At 35.9% G+C, this 15,816-nt stretch overlaps 1 protein-coding gene across 1 annotated transcript in view; it reads right to left on the reverse strand.

The window, feature by feature from the left end:
* BRDT (bromodomain testis associated) overlaps positions 1 to 13,472 on the reverse strand; it is a 41,871-nt gene extending 28,399 nt beyond the window's left edge. The window contains exons 1-10 of the mRNA XM_052637151.1: positions 13,278 to 13,472; positions 12,203 to 12,340; positions 10,714 to 10,828; positions 6,848 to 7,017; positions 5,674 to 6,027; positions 2,755 to 2,883; positions 1,731 to 1,919; positions 951 to 1,123; positions 585 to 874; positions 383 to 496 (exon numbers count right to left, since the gene is read on the reverse strand). Coding sequence (XP_052493111.1) covers positions 383 to 496; positions 585 to 874; positions 951 to 1,123; positions 1,731 to 1,919; positions 2,755 to 2,883; positions 5,674 to 6,027; positions 6,848 to 7,017; positions 10,714 to 10,828; positions 12,203 to 12,340; positions 13,278 to 13,466 — 1,861 coding nt within the window. The 5' untranslated portion in view covers positions 13,467 to 13,472. The remainder of the gene's footprint in view (positions 1 to 382; positions 497 to 584; positions 875 to 950; positions 1,124 to 1,730; positions 1,920 to 2,754; positions 2,884 to 5,673; positions 6,028 to 6,847; positions 7,018 to 10,713; positions 10,829 to 12,202; positions 12,341 to 13,277) is intronic.
* Positions 13,473 to 15,816: the final 2,344 nt, after the last annotated feature.

Genomic DNA, 15,816 nt, shown 5'->3' on the forward strand with positions numbered 1-15,816 from the left:
AGGAACATTTTAAAAACTGCTACTGGGACTTTCCTGGTGGTCCAATGGTTAAGAATTCACCTGCCAATGCAGGGGACACAGGTTTAATCCCTGGTTCCAGAAAATTCCATATGCTGCGGGGTGACTAAGTCTGTGTACCACAACTGTGTACTGAGCCTGAGCTCTAGAGCCAATGAGCCACAACTACTGAAGCCTGCGTGCCTAGAGCCTGTGCTCCACAACAGCAGAAGCCACCACAATAAGAGCCCCATGCACCACAACTAGAAGAGCAGCTCTAGCTTGCTGCAACTAGAGAAAGCCCACGCACAGCAACTAAGACCCAGTGAAGCCAAAAATAAATAAGTAAATTAAAAAAACAAACAAGCAAAAAACAGATACCTACGTTTTGTTTGACGTTTTCTAGAATTTAACTGATTATTGACATCCAGTAACCGCTTTTCCAATTCTAGTTTTTTCTCTGAATGAAGTTCTTCTCTTGACTTCATTGTTCTCTTACCTATGTGAGTTAGAAGGGGAAAAAAAAAAGTGAGTACAACCAAAAGAGTGAGTACAACACAAATACTAGACTGCTTCCTAATACATACCATGAGGTTTTAGTGATCTTTTTCTTAGACATCCAGCAACATATTTTTGCAGCTCTCTCAGTGTTGACGATTTCAGTGTTTCAAAGTCTATCTCTATCTCATCAGGGCTGGAATTTCTCAATGAAGGCTCTCTGGATTGTATTATATGAACGACTCGCCCAAGTTTATCTCCAGGGAGTTTGTTTATATCCAAACTCAACTGTCTTTTCTCATCGTAGTTCATAGGTTTTGCATTATCTTCATCTTCAGATTTCATAGTGAAGACCTGTGGTTTCCTCTTCTTTGGCAGACTGTAACAAAAGTTAAATTTAATCAAATGTATTTCAGAAATGTTATCTTAATAAGGCATCATTTAAAGATACTTACTTGCGCTTGGGTTTTTCCTTTAGTTTCATTTGCTTAAACTTTTTCCTTGGATTTTCATCTCTGTTATCAATCTTTTCTTTTTTCTTTTTCCTTTTAGACTTCTCATTCTTTCTCTTTAGCTTACGAAAAGGTACTTGGGACAGAACCTGTAGCTGTTGATGAACAGCTTCAAGCTAATAAAGGAAAAATGCTTTAAGCATTAATGATTCTAAATAAAGAGAGGAGAAAAAAATGAAGGCACTCAAAAGTCAACAGTATCCTTTATGAAATTCATTTACTTCAGACTGATATTTCATAAATTCATTATTTTGAAGGGTGTGTTTCAAAGAATATTATATATTTAACCCATAAACTTAAATATTCATCTAAAAACAGACCAAGAATCATTATTTTTCCAGGTAGTCTTAAGTCTTAAATCACTGATTTTTCAGGATTGAACTCATAGCAGGTTAACATTTTATCATAAAAGGTAACAAATGTTAAATAAAGATCCCACCCATAAACTGTCAAGGTTATGTTATATAAATGTTTCAGTAAGAATCAACTCATTGTGGTTAGTAATATAAATAACAGAATTTTAAGATGTATAGGTTTTTTAGTAGAAAAAACTATTAAACATTAAGTATATGCCAATAAGTAAAGTCACAGTTGCTAAGCGATCTAGATATAACAGCTTTTAATCTACTTTTAATCTACAAACTGGATTTTATAACAGATCATCAGCAAGTAGCAGCAGCTCATAGGAAGAATATAAAAACTTCTATCAGTAAAATGACCTACCTGCTCCTGAAGCTTTGCAAGACGCTGAACTCGTTCATCTTCAGAATCACCAGAAGAGTTATCTTCAGAAGAAGCTTCACTACTGCTTTCTCTACCAAGGGTTTTTGTGGTATCTGTTTTGATGTAATATACAGGCATACTCTCAACAGGTTCATCTGGGATCTTTGCAAAATGCACTTCGAAAACATCCTATAATGGAAAATGACACTGTTAAGAGCTCTGCATTTCTGATTTAATGCAGCAAGAACATCTTTTAAGAAAATGCACATTTCAGTGTCACTTTTTTCGGCTGCACTGTGCAACTTGCTGTATCCCAGTTCCCCAATCAGGACTGAACTCTAGCCCCTGGCAGTGAAAGTGTGGTGGAGTCCTAAACACTGAACTGCCAGGAAATTCCCTCAGTGTCATATGTTGATGAGAACTCTTGTTTTCTTTGTGGTAATCATTTCACAGTGTATGCATATATTGAATCATAATCTTATATACCTTAAACTAATGCAATGTCAATTATATCTCTATAAAAGTGGAGGAAAAAAAAGATTTACCAGAAATATAGTTAAGACCTCATGCTTCCCTGACTACCAATCTTAGCAACTTTTGTGTTTTTCCAGGTAAGACAGATCTTTCAGATTAACTGGGGGACTTCTTTTCAGATCTTCTGCCCTGTGACTGCATCATTCTACTAATTCCCAATGACTCAGCCTCAAAAGTCCTTGAGCCTTCTGTTCAGGCTCATTGAATGGGACACTGACTCCAGTCAACTCTGTCTCAGATATCTACTGTCCTTTCTTCACTAGTATTTCCCCAATGTCTTCTATATATAGGGCAGCTTCATTAAAACATTCACTACTAATGGATACTATACCTCATAAAGCAAACAACCCACCCCCACAATTTTAAAAGTACAAATTATGCTTTACTACTTGGTGGGGGTAAGGGGTATTATTTTTTATCTCATGAGTTATGAAACATTTTAAGCTATGTTCAGAAGAAACTCACTTTCAGAATGCAAGTAAAAACTCACCTGAAGCATTCTTGCCATTGTAACCACTTCATGGTCTGGAGGGTTGTACTTATAGCAATTCATGAACATTAATCTAACATCTGCAGCAAATTCATATGCATCTTTATATTCCTGGTTATCCATTTTTGCCTAAATTAAAAAATTACAGAATTTTGGGTACCTATATTAAGTGTTTATATTATAAAATAATTCCAACATAGAAGAGAATAATAGGTAATACCAAAACCAGATACCCACCATCCAGATTTGACAAAATTAAAACTCTGCTACACGTTTTGTATTTTTAGACTTTGAAAAAGATCCAATGAATTTTGACAAGTAGAGATGAAGGAGGACATTCCAAGTAAAGAAAAGAACAGAAACAAAAATCACAAAAGCAGGGGAAAAATGGAGTGTTTCCAGATAATCTAGGATAGACTAGTTTGATTGTAGCAAAACAATGAGTAAATAAACTCCTTAAATCAGCCTTGAACATCTAAATGAAAGGTTTATAATATTAAAATTCTCCTGGGAATGGAAAGACATTAAAAACTGAACAGGAGAAATATCAGGATGGGTTACATTTTTAGGTAGCTGCATATAAAGTGGGTAGAACAGTGAGGATGTAGAGTAGCCAGTGAGGCAGTTACTATAAAATGAGAAATGATCAGACAAGAAAATCCTGTAACTGCTGGGAAAAGTAAGTGTATATTAACATAAAATCTATGAACAAATACAAAAGGCCAATAAACAAATATAGCATGCCAGACTTTATTTGTAATTTAAAAAACACAAAACTAAACAAGAAGCATAATTTTCTACCACTCCGATCACTGGCAATTTGGAATGATTTCAAAGAACTAAATTAAAGTCACTATCTTCTTATCCCTGGAATTCTTTAATAGCCTCATCACCCAGTCTTCACACTGTTACTAGAGAAGTCATTATAGGAAACAAATATGCGGACATAACCCTCACGTTTAATGCCAGCTCTAGGCCTCTACGATGAGGGCTTTTCATGTTCAAGTCCCAGTTTCCCTCCAGACTCATTTCCTCCTAATCACTTTTTTATGTTACATTCATGTTGGCTTAAATATTGTATTCTGGAATTTTTTTTTTTAATTACCTCAGGGCGTTCCAAGTTGCTTCCCCTGCCTGAAATGTTCTGTAACTTACTAAGTCCTACTTACCCTTTAAGACTCAGCTCAGGTTTACCTATTTCAGGTACTGTTTCATGACCTTTCAGTCTGAATTAGCTTAAGTATTAGGGGAATAAGTAGAAAAGCGTATTTTGAACTGTCCCATCACTTCATGGGAAATAGATGGGGAAACAGTGGAAACAGTGGCAGCCTTTATTTTTTTGGGCTCCAAAATCACTGCAGATGGTGACTGCAGCCATGAAATTAAAAGAGGCTTACTCCTTGGAAGGAAAGTTATGACCAACCTAGATAGCATATTCAAAAGCAGAGACATTACTTTGCCGACTAAGGTCCATCTAGTTAAGGCTATGGTTTTTCCAGTGGTCATGTATGGATGTGAGAGTTGGACTGTGAAGAAAGCTGAGCGCCAAAGAATTGATGCTTTTGAAGACTCTTGAGAGTCCCTTGGACTGCGAGGAGATCCAACCAGTCCATTCTGAAGGAGATCAGCCCTGGGATTTCTTTGGAAGGAATGATGCTAAAGCTGAAACTCCAGTACTCTGGCCACTTCATGCGAAGAGTTGACTCATTGGAAAAGACTCTGATGCCGGGAGGGATTGGAGAAGGGGACGGCAGAGGATGAGATGGCTGGATGGCATCACTGACTCGATGGATGCGAGTGTGAGTAAACTCCGATAGTTGGTGATGGACAGGGAGGCCTGGTGTGCTGCGATTCACGGGGTCGCAAAGAGTCAGACACGACTGAGCGACTGAACTGAACTGAATGGTTAGTTGTTTTTTCAGAACTTAAAAAATGAGCTTCATCTTGAAAGTGCTAATTTCCAATCAAGAAGAATACAATTAAACACACAGTTGGAGAGAGGAAAGAGATTATCTACAAAGGGATGCAAGCAGACTGATAGCAGACTTCCTAACAACAACAATAAATGCCAAAAGATACTGTCCTAGTGCTGGGGAAAATAACTAGTTCTAGAATGTCATAGTTAAGGAACCATTCAAGAATAGACAAAGCACAGATACTTTCAGAGAAAAAACTATGAAGAGTTTACTACCTATAAATGCTCATGGATGAACCACTAAAGCTTGCACTTCAGCAAAAAGAAAAACCAAGACAGGAAAGAGTAAGAAGCAAGAAATAAGGGTGAGCACAAAAGTTAGTAACATGTTCACAAAAAATGTTGATGATGAAATAAAATAAAACTGTGTTTATTTAATAAAAGAAGAACCAAACTTCCAGATAATAATAAAGAACAGGGAGTACAATGAGTAGTCATTTAGGAAGAACACTGAGATAATGCATCATTTTGAAAATGGTATAGTTCTATTCTTTTAGTAGTTTCCCTAAAATAAATATACATAACTAAATATTCCCAGTAATTTAAAGTTTCCAAATCAGCAATAAAGAAAACTTACCTGGCAGAGAATTGGAAACCATATAAATGCCTCGCCAAAAAACTTTTTTGTATTATAATTATGCAAATTAAAAATATTTTAAATATATAACAATAAAATATCTACAAAGTGAAAGTTTAGGGTACAGAGTTATATTACATTCTATAACTCAAACACTGTGGTAAAATAACCAAGAATGTGCTTGAACTGAAGAAAATAAGAAGACACACTTTAAAATGTTCCCATTATTTAAAAATGTTCCCATCATTTACTTCAGGTGGTATGACTGGTGATTTTTTATCTTTTTCTGAATTTTAAATTTCTTTATGATGACAAGATTACTTTTATAGTCAAGAAAAGAAGTTCCTCTTATTAAGACAACATTTACCTTGATGGTTCCAAGATCCATTGGGGTTTTCACAATATCATAGTAGTTATGGAGTCCCAAAGCATTAACATCAACAGGATTATAAAAGGGCCATGCATATGACAAGTGTTTCTTTCCAAGCATTTCTTTAAGAATCTCACTACAGTGCCTTAATTGTTCGGTTACTTTAGCATTCTTTAAAACTTTATATTGTTGCTGAGAATCCGGCAAAACATTCTTTAGCATATTTTCTTTTATAGGTGGCATTTTCCCTGATTTTTTTTCTGTAAGTGTTGGGGAAGATTCACCACTTGCTTTAACTACTGAAGTTGTAGGAGTTGTTGTATCTGCTTTCCTCTTCACACCCTTTGTAACCTAAAGTGAAACAATTTGAAAACAAGATTATATTTAAGGTGACATTCAGAGCAACAGTTTTCAAACTATGATCATTACCCTTATCAGTTAAAAAAATGAAATGATATTTAGCACCAGGTCATCTATGTTTTTAGGAAAAGTTAATTTTTGTTCATAGGTAAAATAAATAGTTCAAATATTTCCTTCCCACATCCCAAAGAATTGTGTGGTCAACTTTGAGACCAACGAAAGGTGGGGAAAAGTCATGGTTATATTAAAAAAAAAAAAGTTTCTGAATACCTGAAATCAGCTAGGGTACACAATTTTAAAAAGAAAATTGTTAACCCACCAAGTTGTGAACCAATAAAAGTTACACCCCTCACACACCAAAAAGTAGCTAGACAACTGATACTAATACTACAGAGATAATAAATCAGTTCAGATTCTACCTAAGAATCTGGTTTGCACCCCAGGTCTCCGTTCACAAAATGTGTACAGACAAAAAGACTTTTGACTGCTGTATCTCTCTCTGTCTTTAGTTGCTAAGTCGTGTCTGACTCTTGCGACCCCATGGACTGTAGCCTGCCAAGCTCCTCTGTCCATGGGATTCTCCAGGCAAGAATACTATAGTGGGTTGCCATTTCCTTCTCCAGGGGATCTTCCCGAACCAGGGATTGAACCCAGGTCTCCCTGCACTGCAGACAGATTCTTTACCAAATGAGCTATGAGGGAAGTCCAACTGCTGTATGCTTAAGACCAATTTTTCTATCAACTTCAAAAAACGGTATAGATCACAAAAACAAACTTACACTGAAACATTTTAAAGTGAAAGTAAACTTACCTGGGTGACTGTTTGTGAGACAGTGTTGAGTGGAGCACCTTGTGCCAGGTTTGAAGGAGAAACAGATATTTCAGGAAATACAGAAGGAATTACTTGCTGTGGAAGCAGTTTTCCCAGCGCTTTGGGGGACTGTTTTCCTTTAATAGAAACTGTCATATTCTGTTGAGTACCTAGTAAAATGTGAACAAGAGTTAGTATCTGAGTAAGACATAAAGCAATTTTTCTCTTAGCATCCTACTTTAATACATTTAGTTCAACTTTTGTGATTTTAGCTTTATGTAGCTGTAAACCTGAGCAAAAATTTCAGACACACTGGAGACAACTACATGGTATTGTGTGAGGTCTTCAGAATGCTCTGCATGTTAGTCCATCACTGGCTGACACAGAACAGATGTGAACATGATTCTGTCATCAAAGGAATATCTGTACATGTTTTGTTGTCCTGTATGTTCCCAAAGAGTGCTAACTGGAGACATCTGGATCACATTACTCTGAAATCTATTACAATCAGTACCCAGGATCCACACGTTCCGTACATGCGGATTCAACCCTCCTTGGATACAATGCTCAGATGCAACCCATGGATATGAAGGACCACTGTACTATGCCATTTTATATAAAGAACCCAAACATCCAAAGATTTTGGTATCCACGGAGGGGTCCTGGAACCTGTCCCTCATGATTTCGAGGCATGACTATATTTCAAACGCCCATCCTTCCATCAGGGTTAACTCTATTCTTCTAATTGCTCAGGTCAGAAACACTGGAGTCATCTGTGACTCCACTCTCTTTCTCAAACCCCATTTCCAATCCATCAGCAAACTTTTGCTCTATCTTCTTATCCAGAATTCAAGTATTACAGGTGGTAATAACCCTGCATTACTGCACTAGCATCCTAAGAGGCCTTCTTTCCTTCTGCTTTTTACATCTTGTATTCTATTCTCAAAAATAACAATCAATTCAAATAAGATTGAGACACTTCTGCTCAATGCCCAATGGTTTCTAACTTTTCCTCCAAGTAAAAGCTAAAGTCCTCACAATGGTTTCTCAGGACCCCATAAGACCTCTTTACCCTTTTCCCCATATGTCTGCTCTCCTTCCAACCTCTTTTTCCTATCATCCTACCCCTTCACTTATTTCACTCCAGACTACTGGCCTGCTGTCCTCAAGTCTGGTAAGCATAAGCAGACTATTTGTTCCACCTGTCAGGAGACAGCCTTATGGTTCACTTCAACATTTCCTTCAGGCTTTACTCAAATTCTCAAATATGACCTTCCCTTCTCCAGCCAACCTATATAAAACAACCCCCTTTCTCTATTCCACCAGTCAATAGTTCACTTTTTTCCATGCTATTATCATATTTGACATACAATATATAAGAATCTCTAACTCCCCAAATCCTATAAATCTAGGAGTTAATAGAACACAGATGGAATTTAGGAAAAGTATACCTAATACCAAGCCCTGAAAAATACCTCAATAGAGATTGATAAGGCCAAGAGGACTACAGAATGGAAAGCAAACCCACAGAACTAATATATACCAAGAAACAAAGGCATTTCAAGAGACAGTAGCCTTCTAAAGCAAACACTGACAAATAAGAATAGAAAAATATTACTTAAATTTCACAACGTAAAGACTACTGATAAGAACCTTTTTAGTGATGTATGTAGTATGGCTAGAACCTATACTGAAGTGTGTTCATGAGTCTGTAAGAAGAAAACAAAAAAACAGGAAGGATACAGGGAAAAGGTGAGTTTTAAAGATAAAATACTAGAGCATATTTATAGCATAATAAAACTAACCTGATAGAGAATGAAAGATTAATGATGCATGAAACAGGATAACCAAAGCAATAAAATCCTTAAGAAAGTAAGGAGGGAAGCAAGATTCAGATCATAAATGAAGGCAATGGCCCAAAGTAACAAAAGAGAAAAGGATCGTGCTATAGGAGTTTGCCCTAGTTGACCTCTCTGTCTGGAATGTTCTTTGAACCTATCATGTATGTATCTCTTTCACTACTAAAATGTAAACTCTAATACAGAATAGTGTTTTGGTACATAAGAAGTACCTAAATATCTGTTCAATCAATAAATCAACACCAATTCAATTATGGCAAAGTTTTTTCTTTGCCATAAAGTATCAACATGTAATCACATTATTTAGACTAGCTACCATCATATGGCAGTTTACCTACCAACATGCATAAAAAAAATAACATGACTTAAGCAATAGAAAGCTTCTACTGAAAGTCACTTGGAAATCTACACCTTCCCAAACTTGAGTTCTATCACCTCTAAAGCCTTCTGCAGCTTTTCCAGTGCAAGTCAATTTCTCACTCGAACCACAGCACATGCTATGTGTAATTTTACCTGATGGTTTTTCTAATGCACTGCCTTATTATTTTAAGAAGTTTTATAATGCTTAGGCTTATTCTGTAAGACTTAAGATCAATCTTCAAAAATAAGAATAAAATAATAAGTTATTAATCAGTAAGTATCTATCTCACAGGATGGACCAAAGTAAGCTATAAGTTATGATCCACCCTAAAGATCTATTAACAACTAGGAAAAAAGTATATCATACTATCAATAAAACAACCGCAACCGTCCCCTGAAGTGGAACAAGTTTCCTATGTCCCAGTCACTCAACATATACCTTACAAATATTTATAAAAATGAAAACTAAATCATTTCCAGATATCACAGATGAAGAAACATGGAATGATTACAGAACTTAACCAAGATTTATAGCTTCAGTGACCCAAAGATAAACCAACATTTGAACTGTGACAATCTTGGTTTACCTCTTTCAATAATCCTTCTGAACACTTAAGATTAATTTTATAACTTCTTATTTAAATATTATGATATTAGCTGTCAAACACTTCCCATTAAAGTTAAAAAATTTTTTTATGTGAATCACTTTTAAATCTTTATTGAATTTGTTACAATATTGCTTCTGTTTTATGTTATTTGGGGCACAAGACATGTGAGATCCTAGCTCCCCATTTAGGGATCAAACCTGTACCTGCTGCACTGGAAAGCAAAGTCTTAACCACTGGACCACCAGGGAAATTCCCCTCCCTCCTAGAGTTTTGAGTTAAGAATTAGAAAATGAGAATTTTCAAACCCAACAGCAACTTTTCATTCTTAGCTCGGTGATCTTTTGGTACAGAAATTATTGGCAATTTTGGCCCTCTTAATTAATACAACACAGATACATGATCCATTGAAATAGCAATTGCAACTAGGATTTATTTGGTGCTCACTATGTGAATGGCATAGGGTTTCCCAGGTGGCTCAGCAGTAAAGCTCACCTGCCAGTGCAGCAGATGTGGGTTCAATCTTTGGGTCATGAAGATCCCCTGGAGAAGAAAAAGGCAACCCACTTTACTGTTCTTGCCTGGGAAATCCCATGGACAAAGAAGCCTAGCAACTAACCAACAACATTAACAATGTGAAAGGCACTATTCTATAGGAAACCTGGCTGCAAGGCCATAATCTATGTAATCCTAATCTCGTATGACAGTCATTATGACAGCCATCTTTGTGCTCAAGGTTCAGATTGTTTAAAGGGACATTTTATACCAATATAAGAGGATGTAAAAGGACTTCTAGATGTCTATCTCCTTTCAGGGATTTATTTACTTTTCGCAGCACTGCATTGCTTGCAAGATCTTAGTTCTCCCACCAGGGATCAAACTCATTCCTCTGGCAGTGAGAGCACCAAATCCTAACCACTGGACCAGGGAAGTCCCAGGGATTTACTATTTAGTTCCAGTCATTATACTTATACACACACACACAAGCATTCAAATATATATGACAGAGAAAGAAAGAGAACATAAACTTTTTCTTGCTTACCTTTCTTTATTCTTTCCTTACCACCCACAACTTGTTCTTCTTGTGGCATCTGAGATAATTTCTGCCTGAACAGCTTTTCTAGAGCTTGAGCCATAAGAACAATGTCATCTCCAGGCTAGAAAATACACAAAATGCAATGTAAGTTTACACAGTATGGCCACTGTGTCAAATTTGATAGTACTCTTAGACAGTATTTATTGCTTCTAAATTAAGTTTAGAAAACAGTACAGCGGCTCACACTTAAAATTCTATCATCCTACCCCTTTAACTTCTAAAAAGGACTGGGGATGCCTTTCTGGGCACTAGAGGGTTATAATCCAACCAATCTTACTTATACACAAAAGTATTAATTTCCACCTTACAAACAGGTTACAAACAAAACATATTCATGGCTGTGGAAAGTACCTCATAGTTTGACTTGATGTGATTCAATTTTCAATTAACTAAGCATTAAAGTGACACTGTAGAACTAAGTTTTTAAATCTTAACTATCTGCTTAGAAGTCTTCAACTTGCTTTACTTGACTACTGAGAAAAAAGTAAATTACAAAGCAAAAGCCTAAAGTGGAGACACATTTCTAAGTTAGCTATTAACAGTTCAGGAAAATTACTGAACTTTCTTTTAAAAAATTAAATGTAAGTGGACTCTTTAGAATTGTTAAAATGAATTTACCAATGGTATTGTCAGAACACTATTAGTTATGATTTTTTAAAAAATTCATATTGACTATAGTCTTAAATCTATTACACATAAGGTGGCACTGATGATTACCTTGGAAACTAAACCAACATTTTTTTTTTCAAACCAACATTTCTATTACATTTCAGTGTCACTAGTGATTCTGAATAAATGAGATATAAATTAAAAATTTCTAGATATGATAGGACCATTTGAAAAAGATGCTGTACTCAGGGAAACAGGAATCCTATATGGAGGAAAACTGAATACACAAATCCGATTTTATGGGTGAAAATAAAAGTGAAGATTCAGCTCACAATGTCCACATATATTATCATACAGGCTAGTACATTAACACAAATACAAATACTACTGCTGGGAGAAAAGAGAACATGTCTGAAGTTTAAGTTAATTTGTATGAATTTTAGAAGTACATCATTCATTTGGCTTCTTAGGTTATAGCTAGCAATCCATACCATAAAAATTTAACTAAGTTTAGTGTATAATAAGATTTATCATTCATCTTATAACTAAAATGGCAGAAACGTAGATGAGAACATTTTGAAATAACGCTTTACTCTACTCACAGATAAAAACATAATAAGCCATTATAGCTATTCAGACAAAAGTATAGCAAAATGGACAAATACTGCTATGTGCAAATTAGAAAATCAAGTGAAAAACAGTATTTTGACAAATATGTAATGTACCCCAAATCAAGACTTGAAATTTGAAATCAACACACTTATTTATATACATCTCCTCTATGTAAAAGCAAAGAATTAGCATGTATGGCATAAGGCTTACAGACCTTGTTGTATAAATAACAATTTGAGAACATTGTATTGAAATCTTCTATACATTCCGAAGCTTTCACATAGTATTTATGTTCCAAGCGCTTCTTGATTGTATTTAAATCCATTGGGTTTTTTATAATGGTATAATAATCCTATGGTATAAGAAGAAATTCTAAATGTTAGTTGTAAGAATGAATTCACAACAATTGGTACATAAAGAATTTTAAGAAACTATACACCTGTAATTAGAGACAGAAATTGATTACCTTTAAAAGCCATAATATGGAAATAAAACCTTTTGTGATTAGAAACAAAGGTGATTACCATGACATTTTTCTTCAGAGAGAAGAAAAACAAAAGCCAATAACAAAATAGAATGCATAACAAAATAATAAAAGAGTAGAACCATCCTGGAAAATAACAAGTAAACGGCATGAAGAAAAAGAAACTAGGATTTATGAGTACAATCTCGGCTCCACAGTTTACTAGTTATATTACAAATTCTTCAGCATTCTACTATCAGATGGCTAAACGGTGGTGCTAGTGGTAAAGCATCTGCCTCCCAATGCAGGAGATCTGAGTTTGAACCCTGGGTTGGAAAGATCCCCTGGAGGAGGGCATGGTAACTCACTCCAGTATTCTTGCCTAGAAAATCCCATAGACAGGGGAACCTGGCAGGCTACAGTCCATAGGGTCCCAAAGAGTTGGACACAACTAAAGCGACTTAGCAGGCACAAAAATTTCTAATATAAGACCTAAAGTTGAATTCTGTGTGTGAAGCACCTGAGTCTGCCAGGAATTGTCAAGAGTGACTTCTTGGAGAAGGAAGGGGACATTTAAGACAACCTTACGTCAAAAATCAAGAACATATGCTATAAACAAGAAACCATATACTTATAATTTACCAGAAATTGCTAAAATGAGAATTTCAATCCTCAGAAAAATAAGTTTTTTTGCTAAGGAAAAAATATTCATTGGGATATTCTTTAGTGGTGCCAAATAATTTATTAAATATATTTCATAATATTAGTCTGTCAGTGGACATTTACAGGGCTTTATTTGTTTTAAACAAACATAAGACACACTCACAGGCAACTTTAGTTTGACAGCATCCACAGGCTGCTGAAAAGGCCAGGAGAAACTATGCTTCCACAAAGCCTTCAGGACAACTTTCTGTAGATACTGCAGCTGATTCGTCAATCGCCCATTTTTCTTAGTATTTATACACTCTGGTGGTGGAGGGTTAACAATAGCTGTTTGTCGACTTGGCAGAGACATTCTCAACTGCTTCAAATCCTTATATTCTAGTGTTGTCTACAGGTACATATCCTGTTAAAAACAAAACAAAACAAAACAACAACAAAAACTGAGTTATTTTCAAAGCACCTTTAAAATGGTTTCTATAGGAATAGAAGAGTTTCCTTCAAAAGTAGATTTCATATTTTAAAGCATATCATGATTAGGACAGCAAGAGAAAAAAAAACCAAATTATTCAATTTGAAAAACAAACACGAACCTTTTTCTATATAAGTACTAAAAGTTGTTTCATTATGTATGCCTTCATTTTGGGTGATTTAAGTTACTCCAATGTTTTACAGTAATTTCTTTCTGCCTTTCTTAAACACAAATTGAGGTCTTAGCAGGAAAAGTCTATAAATTCCTGGTTTAAAAAAAAAGAAGTAATAGGGAATGTTAAAGGTAACGTGAGTATACAGTTTATTCTACAACTATTAATTAGCGAAGGGAGAAAGGCAAAGGAATTTTTCTGGCTAATTTAAAGTGATTTATTTTAAAAGTGAATTATTAGGAAGAAAAATGACTAATGTTAAAATGCTACTGTTCAGCGCATATTACTAAAACTAACACAGAATAGTTTAGAGCTTCATGAATATTTCAGAGAGATGGTATGTAACATCCCAAGTGACCAAGTGACCAAGTGAAGTAGCTCAGTCGTGCCCGACTCTTTGTGACCCCATGGACAGTATCCTGCACCAAGCTCCTCCATCCATGGTATTTTCTAGGCAAGAGTACTGGAGTGGGTTGCTGTTTCCTTCTCCAGGGAATCTTCCCAACCCAGGGATCGAACCCAGGTCTCCCACATTGCAGACAGACGCTTTTACTGTCTGAACCACCAGGCAAGTCCCATGTAACATCCCTAGACAACAATATTACTTTAAGGATAAAAGAGCAAAGGTACTACCAAGTGTATCAGCAAAATGAAAAGTATGATTAGTAAATAAATTGTCCATTTTTAGAGATCAGTGTTAACATTTAGCCAGTATATGCACAAACACACACACATATTGCATTAAAGCAGTGTTAGTTTTCAACTCTTGCTGTAGAATTGTGGCAAAATACATACAGCATAAAATTTACTATCTTAACTCTTTTTAAGCATACTCTTCAAAAGCATTAAGTATTTTCATATTTTTGAGCAACTTATCTCAACTTGTTTATCAGAACTTGTGTATCTCACAAAACTGAAACTCCATACTATACACACTAAACAATTGCTAAATCTCCCCTCTCTCCAGCTCCTGGCAACCACTGTTTAACTTTCTGTTTCTACGAATGTGACTACTCCAGTAATCTTATATAAGTACAATCTCATATAAGTAATCTCATATAAGTACAATCACACAGTACTTGTACAATGTAAGTATTTGTACAATAGAAGTACAACCACACAGTATTTGTCTTTTTGTGACTTGTTTATGGTGGCTCAGCTGGTAAAGAACCTGGCTGTAATGCAGGAGACCTGGGTTCGATCCCTGGGTTGGGAAGATTCCCTGGAGAAGGGAAAGGCTACCCACTCCAGCATTCTGGCCTGGAGAATTTCATGGACTGTATAGTCCATGGGGTTGCAAAAAGTTGGACACGAGTGAGTGACTTTCACTTCACTATCTATCTTAGCATAAGGTCTGAGGTTCATCCATATTGTAGCATGTGTAAGAATTTCCTTCATCTTAATATCCCATGGTATGTATACACATTTTGTTTCTCCATTCATTCACTGACAGACACTTGAATAGTTTCCACCTTCTGGTTATTGTGAATAGTGCTGCTATAAAAAAAAAAATATATGGGTTTCCCAGGTGGCTCACTGGTAAAGAATCCACCTGCCAATGCACGAGATGCAGGTTCAGTCCTTGGGTTAGGAAGATCCCCTGGAGAAGGAAATGGCAACCCACTCCAGTATTCTTGCCTGGGAAATCCCATGGACAGAGAAGCCTGGTGAGCTACAGTCCATGGGGTCGCAAAAAAAGTCGGACACGACTTAGCGACTAAACAACAAATAAATACCTATTCAAGACCCTGCTTTCAATTCGTAGGGGTATATCCCCGCAAGTGCAGATGTGGAATTGCTAAAAATTGTATGGAAATTTTTAATTTTTTGAGGAATCTCATACTGTTTTCTACAGCAGCAGCATTGTTTTACATTCCTACCATCTAAGGGTTCCAATTTCTCCACATCCTCACATGTGCTATTTTCTGTTCTTTTGATTAATAGCAGCCATTGTAATGGGCGTGAGGCACTGTGGATCATTTAAAAAAATACCAATGCCCTTCTGAGATAGCCCACCCACTGTCTGTGGAGTGTATTTCTCCCAAGGTCATCTTGCCTTTT

This window comes from Budorcas taxicolor, chromosome 3 (assembly GCF_023091745.1).
Source record: "Budorcas taxicolor isolate Tak-1 chromosome 3, Takin1.1, whole genome shotgun sequence".
NCBI lineage: Eukaryota > Metazoa > Chordata > Mammalia > Artiodactyla > Bovidae > Budorcas > Budorcas taxicolor.